We start from the raw sequence: 10,063 nt of genomic DNA on the forward strand, positions 1-10,063 counted from the left end.
TGGTTCATCCTGAGAAAAGGGGGATTGCTCTTCTCGTTTTCTGGATGAGGAAACAGGCCCAGAGAGGTCTAGCGACGCACCAAAGGTCACACAGCCCCACAACCCAAGATTTCCTCCTGAGCCCACTCCCAACCACAGCCCTGGGCTGCCTCTCCCTTCTTAAAGCAAAGGGCCTCTTATGCTTCTCCTAAAGCTGCCGCTGATGTCAGGAATGGTACTGTGCCCACCTTTCCTTGAGTCTCATCTCCTCCATTTGCACAAAAACCCAGGGGGAAGGCATGAACAGCTGTGCCCAGGTGCAGGGGTGTGGAGGAAGAGTTCAAAAGCCTGGCTTCAGGTCCTGGTGCTGACACCCCAGCCGTGCGTGTGACTTTGGCCATACCTCTTCTCCTCTCTGAACCTGTCTTCTTCTTTATTTTCTAAATTTAATTTAATTTTTTTTTTTGGTTGCACCTCGAGGTTTGTGGGATCTTAGTTCCCCGACCAGGGATCAAACCTGGGCCCTTGGCAGTGAGAGAGCAGAATCCTAACCACTGGACTGCCAGGGAAGTCCCCTGCCTCTTCTTTAAAATATGCAGAATGAGCCTGCCTGGTGGACCTACACAGAAGGTGAAAAAAAGTGAAAGTATTGGTCCCTGTCAGGCTCTTCGGTCCATGGGATTCTCCGGGCAAGAATACTGGAGTGGGCTGCCATGCCCTTCTCCAAGGGATCTTCCTGACCCAGAGATTGAACCTAGGTCTCCTGCATGCAGGCAGATTCTTGACCATTTGAGCCACCAGGGAAGCCCCTGGGTCTGCTGAGAGGCGTGGAAGAAATAACGAATGTGGAGGGTCTAGTGTGAGGCCTGGCGCACAGTAGGTGTCCTAGCCCCATTGCTACAACTGATTGTTATTATTACTATTATTTTTTGATTGTGCCACATGGCAGGTGGGATCTTAGTGCCCCAACCAGGGATTGAACCTGTGCCCCCTGCAGTGGAAGTGTGCAGTCTTAACCACTGGACCATCAGGGAAGTCCTCATTATTATCATTAAAATGACCAGGTCACCCCACTGGCAATCATAGGACCAGACCCAAGCAATGTTTTATTACATTTCTCAGGTCCCTGAGGGCTAGTGGGTTGCGGCAGAAAGCAAGAGGCCCAGGCGTGAACAGCCCCCAGCAGTGAGGGTCCCAGAGCCAGGGCAAACCTAGCAGTACCCAGGGGCGAAGGGTGGTGGGGGGTGGTACTCCTCAGGGAGAGAGTCCTGGGGTTCTTTCAAGTCTGCTGGGCCTGGTTTGGACGCCTGTAAGGACAGGAACCTCACCACTGTCTGGTGCCAGTCCCTGACCTTCGAGGTTGCCTCGCTCCAGCTGACCGACCTTGAGGTTTTCCTGGAGGGGCTCTGTCTGTTTCTTGGAGCTTGGGGCTGTGGGGGGCTTGCGAGGGATGTGGCCACAAAGGGGTCCTTGTCGACGTTATTTTCCCAGGCTGTGTCACCTGTCCCAGTTTCTGAGCCACCAGTCACTGACGATGAGCTCAAAGCCCCCAGGTGGGATTTCAGCTGCTGCTGGACCTGCCTGCCCATCTTGGGGAGCATCCTGAGATTCCTCCAGAGTTTCTGACAGGCCTCCTCGAGGGGACCCTCCATGGATGCACCTTCCAGCCTTGGTGACAGCTTCCTTTCCTTTGACCGATGGAGCAGGCCTGGCTTTGCAGAGCCCTGAAATGGAGAACGGGTGAGACCTGGGGCCACCTCACCCACCAGAGCGCTGAATCTCCCCCAGAAATTGGGACCCAGGTCCCACCCAGACGCCCCGGGATGGAGAAAGATCCCAAGAGACCCCCCTAAACTTGATCCCACACCCCATCCTTCCTGTCTCAGTACAGGGCTTCACTATCTCCCCCAGCGTGCATCAGACTTTTCCCATAAAGGTTCAGAGAGCCAGTGTTTTCAGCTTTGAGAGTCCAGTAGTCTGTGCTTCATTACTCAGCTCTGCTATCGTGGGAAGCAGCCAGAGATTATAGTCAGTGAGCCAGCATGTCCGTGTTCCCAAAATACGGACACAGAAATGTGGGTTTCACCTGATTTTCACAGTTCATGAAATACTATTTTTCTTTTGATTTCTTTCAAACATTCAAAAACACAGAAGTTGCACTTAGCTCATGGGCCATGCAGAAGGCAGAGAAGGAAATGACTACCCACTCCAGTATTGCCTGGAGAATCCCATGGACTGAGGAGCCGCGAGGGCTACAGTCCATAGGGTCATAAAGAGTCAAACACGACAGAAGTGACTGAGCATGCATGCAGGCATGGGGATTCAAACCAGGATGATGACCTTCTTCCCTGCTGACCCTCCACCTCCAAGTCATTGGCAAGCTCCACCCTCAGACACAACTTAGGGACTTGAATAACAGCAGGATCTAATCTTCATTCTAGAAACTCTCCTCCGGCAGCTGTGGGTCACCTCTGCCCCTGCATCCTGCCACCCCACCTCCCACTTTCCAGATCGGAGATGCCATCTTTGTGTCACATACCTCCTTGAGCGGGGCCATGGGATAAGAGGAGGGAATCTGATGTTCGCTGAAGCCAAGAGCAGAGCTGGAGGCTTCCTCTGCCAGGGCATTGGAGTAAAGGAAGAGATCTTCATAATCCGCGTTTACTGGATCCTTCTGCAGGGCAGAGGGGACCTATAGCTCAGTTCCAAGGAAGGGGACAGGGATGGGCTGGGGTCCTGTCCCACCCATAAAACTTCCCACAGCAATGACTGAGGGCTAGGCTTGCCCTCTGGGCCTTATAAGGACTATGACACACTCACAGCCAGCTTCTGGGGGCCTAGGCCATGCCCATCAATCCTTATAAGGAGATATATCCCTCTCACAGCAGCTTCTCAGGGCTAGGCCCCACCCACTGAGGCTTATAAGGAAATATGCTATTTGGGTAGGTCAGCCAAGGTTATACCTGGTACATGAATCCCTGTAAAAAAAAAAACAGCCTGGGGACCCAGGGAACAAGGACCAGGAGGGGCGGGGCCCCAGGGGAACAGGAACTGCAAGAATGATGGGATCTCAAGAGGCAGAGGGGGCATGCGGGAGCAAGAGTTTGGGGGGCCTGGCCCTTGGGGGGGTCCCAATCCTCACCTGTGGGCAGGGCTGCATCAGCAGGTCCCCGTGTGGCCGCAGCGGCTTCTGCTGATAGAAGGTGACCAAAGCATCTAGAGAGTCATGGACCCTCTCTTCCCCAGGGATCATGAAGCTCCCGTCATCCAGCAGTTTCACCATGAAGTGGTGGCAGCAGTTCTGAGCTCTGTGGGGACACGGCTGGAGCTAGGCTATCCCATTCTCCATCATATGGTTCCCAACCCAGCCCCTCCTCCCCGCTCCACTCCCAGCTCTTGAGCTGGGAGCATCATGGCTGTAGCCCACTGCCTAGATTCCCTTGTAAGCTCCTCCACTCATTAGCCATGTGACACGTGGCAGGTGACTGTACTGTGCCTCAGTTTCCCCCTTTATAATGGGAGGCTACTCAGGCCTTCTTGTGAAGGTGGAAAAATCTACTGCAGGTAAAAGCTTAGCTCCATGCCTGGCAAGGGTAATTGATCAATAGAAATGACAATGAAAATTGGTATAGGTACTCAATAAATGTTTCATTATTAATGAATGAATGCATTTACTTGGTTGGCCACTGTGTGCTTACTGGGCTTCCCAGGTGGTGCTAGTGGTAAAGAACCCGCCTGCCAATGCAGGAGACATAAGAGACACGGGTTCAATCCCTGGGTCAGGAAGATCTAGAGGAGATCTTCCTAGAGGAGGGCATGGAAAACCACTCCAGTATTCTTGTCTGAAAAATTCCATGGACAGAGGAGCCCGGCAGGCTATGGTCCATAGGGTTGCAAAGAGTCGGACACAATTAGAGTGACTTAGCATGAATGCAAGCATGTGCTTGTTATGTCTCGTTTAGTCCTCACATCAAGACTCTGAATTAACTTTAGCATTTTTATGTTAGCGGTGAGGACTTGGAAGGAGGCACAGAAAGAGTGAGTAACTTGTCCAAGATCACACAGCATGTTACGTGGCAGCCTTGGGCTGCCTAAGTGACTGAAGGTGTAAGCTTTTCCCTCTGTGGGTAACTCTGTAATAGGACCATTTAAAAAATTCCTTTGGCCTGGAATCCTTTTGAAAAGTAGTTTGTGCTACTAACTCCTCTAACTGAGATGCCGGATCAGGTGTTGAAAACTTAGGGAGCTGAGCTGCCCTGGTTTTCTGTAACATGTCCCCAAGGAGGTCAGGGAGTTACCATTTATTTGTTTTATTTCTAAGTTAACTTATTTAATAATTTTATTTTTGCCTGTGCTGGGTCTTCTATACTGGGCAGGCTTTTCTCTAGTTGCAGCGACCGGGGGCTGCTCTCTATTTTTGGTTCCCGGGCTTCTTGTTGCCGTGGCGTCTCTCATTGCACAGCGCGGGCTCTCGAGCTTGGGCTTCAGGAGTTACAGGGCTCAGTAGTTGCAGCTCCTGGGCTCTACAGCATAGCTGTGGCACACGGGCTTAGCTGCTCCACGGCATATGGGATCTTCCCAGACCAGGGATCGAGACTGTGTCTCTTGCATCTATTGCACTGGCAGGCGGATTCTTTACCATGGAGTCACGGGGAAGTCCAGGGAATTGCCATGTAAATGGCTGGGGAGAGGGAGTTAGAGAAAAGGCAATAGCTCCTCTTGGGTCTCACGCAATCCCTGTTATCACATAGTCTCAGTTACCACCAAGCCCAAGTCTGCTGGCTACAGCCACACCTGCAGCCGCACACTCTTCAGTTAGATTCTACCAGACCCTCATCGCGATTGCTCACTGAGAAGCTATGGTATGAAGCACCCATGCCCCCTCCAAGTAGGCCCCAGAGTCCCCCTTGCCCCAGCCACTACCTCAGGCCTTACTTGTAAGAGAGTGTGTAGCCCACGTGACTGTGACTGACCCTGAGGAGGAAGGATCCCGGGGGCTGTGACTCCAGCAAGTTCTCAGCATCCCTGGAGGGCAAATACAGGAAAAAGATGGAGAAACATACTGGTCAGACGTCTGGTATACCAGTCATCCAGTAGCGGCACACTCCTCCCCCCACCCCCCGAGCCACAGCGGTCTGTGCTTTTCTTTTCTTTTTTTTTAAAAAAATTTTATTTATTTTAACTGGAGGATAATTGTGGTGGTTTAGTTGCTCAGTTGTGTCCGACTCTGCGACGCCATGGACGGTAGCCCACCAGGCTCCTCTGTCCATTGGAGGATAATTACTTCACAGTATTGTGATGTTTCTGCCGTACGTCAACATGAACCGGCCATAGATATACACGTGTCCCCATCCTGAATACTGCCCCTCCCTGCCTCCGCACCCTCTCCCTCTAGGTTGTCACACAGCAACAGCTTAGCGTGCCCTGCTTCATCCATCAAACTTGTACTGGTCACCTAGTTTACATATGGTGTTCCATTTTCTAAGTGAACAAACAGCTTAAAATCACTTCTTTTCTTGGTTGTTTCAGACCCTGGGATATTCAGAGACAAGGATGTTCTCCCAGAGGTGGTAGGAAGTCTCTGATGACCTTAACCATCTCTCACAGCCCCTGCTTGCCTTCCCAACAACTGGAAGGCAAATCAAAGACAGCTTTGGGTGGCTCAAGGTGTCACAGGTAATAAAACAGGAGCTATTCTCAAATGCTTTTGATTTTAAAAAATTTAAGAAACATTTTTGTAGATTTATCTGGCTGCGCCAGTCTCAGTTGCAGCACGCGGGATCTTCCGTCTTTGTTGTGACCTGAGAACCCTTTAGTTGAGGCTTGTGGAATCTAGTTCCCTGACCAGAGATTGAACCTGGGCCTCCTGCTTTGGGAGTGCGGAGTCTTAGCCATGGGACCACCAGGGAAGTGCCCAGATGCATTTGGTTTGAAATGCATTTGTTTTTCATTAGCTGTGTGACCCCTGGGGAGGGTCAGTCCCTTTCTGACCGTCAGCTTCCTTAAGGGGAAAGTAAACCCTAGCTCCCAGGGCCCATGGGAGGACAGGAGAAATGCACATGGTGTGAATATGGGAACTGCCAGCTGGTAGGAACACACAAGGTCCTCACTGTTATTATTACTATTATCCTGGGTTCACACCTAGTGAGAGGTAGCCTTCTAGGAGACAGAAGGGGGATTTTGGACCTGAGCTATCTACTACAGTGGAAAAGGAAATGGAAACCCCCTCTAGTATTCTTGCCTGGAGAATTCCACGGACAGAGGAGCCTGGTGGGCTCCAGTCCATGGGGTCACAAAGAGTCGGACATGACTGAGTAACTAACATCTGCTACAGAGGCCACTGGCCACGTGTGGCTGCTGAGCACTTGAAGTATGGCTGGTAGGAATCGAGATATACTAAAAGCATATAATACATGCCAGATTATAAGGACGTAGGGCTAATTACATGTTGAATATACTGGTTTAAATAAAAAAATATGATTAACGTTAATTCTACTTCTTTCACCTCTTTTAATAAAGCTACTAAAATGACATAAAATTACAGTGTATGGCTTACATTATGCTTCTGCTGTGCACCGCAGAACTTAGAAACCATACCCAATTCCTCCTTTCTGTGGCTTTCACAAGGTTTCCTCAACTTCCTGCATTTAGAATGTGGCAATAAATGTTCTTTTCGCTGTTTATTTAGAGTTAGCCCCTGGGGGTGACTAGGTGGATTTGTTCGTGTCCTAGGAGCTCAGTCGGGTGTAGAAAGTGCATTCTGGCTAAACCCTAATGGACTGAGAGCAGCTGCCGGGGGGCACTGTGTTAAGAAAGATTCTGAAGCTGCATTTCACCATCACTGACTCTGTGAGGTTGCAGCCCTGCCTGAGCGAGGTGAGGGGAAGGGGCCTGTCAGATCCCTGGCAGGACTGCTCTGGTGGCCACGTGTATAGAGAGAGCTGAGGTCCAGTAACTTGCCCAAGGTCTCATAGTGAGTCCATGGAGGAGGCAGAATTTAACTCTCTTAACTCATGTAGCGCAGCTGAGCCCAGGCTCCTAAAGTCAAAACCTGCCTAGGGTGGGGTAGACCAGGAAAGAAGGTGACGGGCAGGGTGGAAGGCGTGGCTGTGTCCTTACTCTCTTGAGATGGCACCGTGGAACCACTCAGGGACCCCTTCACAGGTCAGCTGGTCCACCTGTGTCTGCACGAACCAGTCCAGTCGTGGAGGCAGTGGTGGGGGCAGCCTTCTGGGCTCAGTCATGGCTTCCAGGGGTGAGGGCTGACCTGGCGATGGGAAGGAGGAAAGAGAGTCATGTGTGGTCCACTTCCCACCTTCGCTTCATTCATGCAGTTCATGGTGCCTCCTTCTTTGAGAAGTCCTCCAGGTTGGACAGAGCAACAGGATTGAAATCGACTTGTTTCTTGAGCACCTACTATGTGTTGGCACTTAAAGCACATTCATTCACTGACTCATCCCCCAAAACCCCCTCCCAAGGATTCTTCCTTTTCCTTTTATTCTTATTATGTGTACCATTACTACAAATATTAGAAAGCCCCTTTTATACATACATGTACTGAAGTTTAGAGCTTCCCTGGTGGCTCAGTTGGTAAAGAATCCACCTGCAATGCATGGAGACCCGGGTTCAATCCCTGGATAGGGTAGATCCCCTGGAGAAGGAAATGGCAACCCACTCCAGTATTCTTGCCTAGAAAAATCCCATGGACAGAGGAGCCTGGTGGGCTACAGTCCATGGGGTTGCAAAGAGTCAGACACGACTGAGCAACTAAACCACCACCATTTAAGTTTAAGAACCAAGCTTGTGTCACTCAGACATGTCTGGCTCTTTGCGACTCCATGGACGGTAGCTCCTCTGTCTCATGGAGTCGGATGGAATTCAGCAATTGGATGGAATTCAGTATTCCAGGCAAGAATACTGCAGCAAGTAGCCAGTCCATTCTCCAGGGGATCTTCCCGACCCAGGGATCGAACCCAGGCCTCCTGCATTGCAGGCAGATTCTTTACCATCTGAGCCACCAGGGAAGTCCAAATTTATGTAAAGATTAAATTTAGTAACCATCTCTTTCCCAGGAGGGATGTGGAGATGGCAAAATAATAAGTGAATGAATGAAATAGCAGGTACACAGTGGGTGTCATAAAATGTTGCCATGGTTTCTTTAAACACTACAGAGATGTGGCCCCAAACAGCTGCTTCCGCCACTGTTGTCACCAAGGGTGGTGGCCACAGATGGCACAGCCGTAACTTGACAACTGCATGATTAGTTCACACACGTTCTCAACAGTTTTAAGCTCAGGTACCAATGGACTTCATGAGGCAATGACACAGAGCTGGAAAACAGAGAAAGAAAACACCAGCAATTCGCAAAATGGTATTAACTCAGTGAAAAACCAGCCAAAGGGTTGTGCCCTGCTTGGTTGTCCACACATGACCCTTCACTCTTACCCTTAATTCTGTGCCCACGCCAGAGCTCAACCCTCCCCCATCCCCCACTGGTCTGATTTTTCAGTATCTCAGAAGGTCTTTGTTACCAAGCTGTTTCTACAGGGAGGGTGTGTTTATCAACCCAGTCAATATTGACTTTCTCTTGCCAGAAGACAGATGCCAAGCACACCCTCTGGGGAAGAACCCAAAGAAACTCTGTAGTGAGTGAAATTAAACAAATCTATTAAGAAATGTTTAATAAAGCAGGGTGATAAATCAACTGAGCCCGATCAGAGCCAGACCACCTGGGTTCAGACCGCAGCTCTCCTACTTGGCTGTGTGATCTTGAGCATCTCACTTAACCTCCCTGTGCCTGAATTGTCATCTGCCATTTGAGGCTAATGATGGTAATTGCCCGAGTTAGCACAGAGGTCAGCATGTATGCATATAATGAATATTCATGAATTCAGTAGTGACCTAGAATGAGGAAATATTCACAGGCTTGTTCTTTTTGCTACCTGGGAGAACTCTTACTTATCCTTCAAGATCCAGCAAGAATATCCCTCCTCCAGGCAGCTTTCTTGCCTCTTCTCCAGGACAAAGCCCTGGCATTCATCTCTGTCTTCCATCTTTCCTATCATTCCCGCCTCTGGCTTAGCCTTGCCTCTTAGAACATCTGTGTCTGGCTCTGTCTCTCCCATATTAGGAGCTCTTGGGGATCGGGTCCAGGGCTAGGTTCTTTGGGAATTTTCTGGGTGCCCAGCATCACCTGGCACTGAGAGGGTGGCACAAGGGAGGGTGCAGGGTGATGAGTGAAGTCATACTAAGTTTTCAGCTCCTGACCACGGCTTCGGAGCCTCCCCCACCTCCTCATCGCCTACATCCTTCCTCTGCTCCCACTGACCAAGCTCTCTCTCTCTCCTCTCCATGTCTCTGCCCCGGCTGTGCCCCTGTCAGGGATGCTCTTTTCCAAATTCCAGCTCTATTTTCCAATGGTCACCTACCAGTGCCCCCAGAAGGTTCGTCCTGCCTCTCTGGACCCCGCCAGCTCTGGCTCTCCTTCTGGTCCAGCCTGGTTCCCATGTGTGTCTCACCTAGCACGGGGTGGGCACAGAAATAGGCACGTACCTGGGAGACCCTGCGGGGCCCAAGGCCCTCACTCTGGCTGTGCCTCGTCAACTACAGGAGCCTTGGGTTTCGGTTTAGGGTCTGCACGTCAGCAGGGCGGGGCACTCTGCCCCAAGTGGTTCCTGTTTCCTTAAGTAGGTGAGCCCTGGGCGGGGACTAGGACACCAACTGGCCCCACCCCCACCTTCGGGCCCCCGTCTGCGGGGCCAGCTGAGCCGCTGCACTGTGTGCAGGTGGATGGACACCCTTCTTCCATCCAGACCTTGACAAGTCTTTTTCCCTTTTTTACTATTTTTTTGGCTGGGTCTTTGTTGCTGCCCATGGATTTTCTCCAGTGGCGGTGAGCTGGGGCTGCTCTTCATTTCGGCTTCTCCTGTTGCAGAGCATGGGCTCCAGGGCGTGCAGGCTTCCACAGCTGCAGTGCATGGGCTTGGTAGTTGTAGCTCTCGGGCCTCGCGGGTTCTCAGCATGTGGGATCTTCCCAGACCAGGGATCGAACCCGTGTCCCCTGCAGTGGCAGGCAGATTCCTAT

At 51.0% G+C, this 10,063-nt stretch overlaps 1 protein-coding gene across 2 annotated transcripts; it reads right to left on the bottom strand.

Moving 5' to 3' along the window:
* Positions 1 to 1,190: 1,190 nt before the first annotated feature.
* HSH2D (hematopoietic SH2 domain containing) lies at positions 1,191 to 9,554 on the bottom strand. Of its 2 annotated transcripts, XM_068981271.1 has the most exons (8): positions 9,532 to 9,550; positions 8,253 to 8,309; positions 7,532 to 7,582; positions 7,099 to 7,246; positions 4,915 to 5,004; positions 3,122 to 3,287; positions 2,519 to 2,653; positions 1,191 to 1,703 (listed from the first exon to the last, which is right to left on the bottom strand). In XM_068981271.1, the coding sequence occupies exons 4-8, from the start codon at positions 7,221 to 7,223 to the stop codon at positions 1,191 to 1,193; spliced, it is 1,029 nt and encodes a 342-aa protein (XP_068837372.1). In that variant the 5' UTR covers positions 7,224 to 7,246; positions 7,532 to 7,582; positions 8,253 to 8,309; positions 9,532 to 9,550. The 2 variants fall into 2 exon arrangements, with proteins under 2 accessions (XP_068837372.1, XP_068837374.1); XM_068981273.1 differs by lacking the exons at positions 7,532 to 7,582; positions 8,253 to 8,309 and having other exon boundaries at positions 9,532 to 9,554.
* Between the last annotated feature and the right edge of the window lie 509 nt (positions 9,555 to 10,063).

The sequence above is a fragment of the Capricornis sumatraensis genome, chromosome 9, assembly GCF_032405125.1.
Source record: "Capricornis sumatraensis isolate serow.1 chromosome 9, serow.2, whole genome shotgun sequence".
NCBI lineage: Eukaryota > Metazoa > Chordata > Mammalia > Artiodactyla > Bovidae > Capricornis > Capricornis sumatraensis.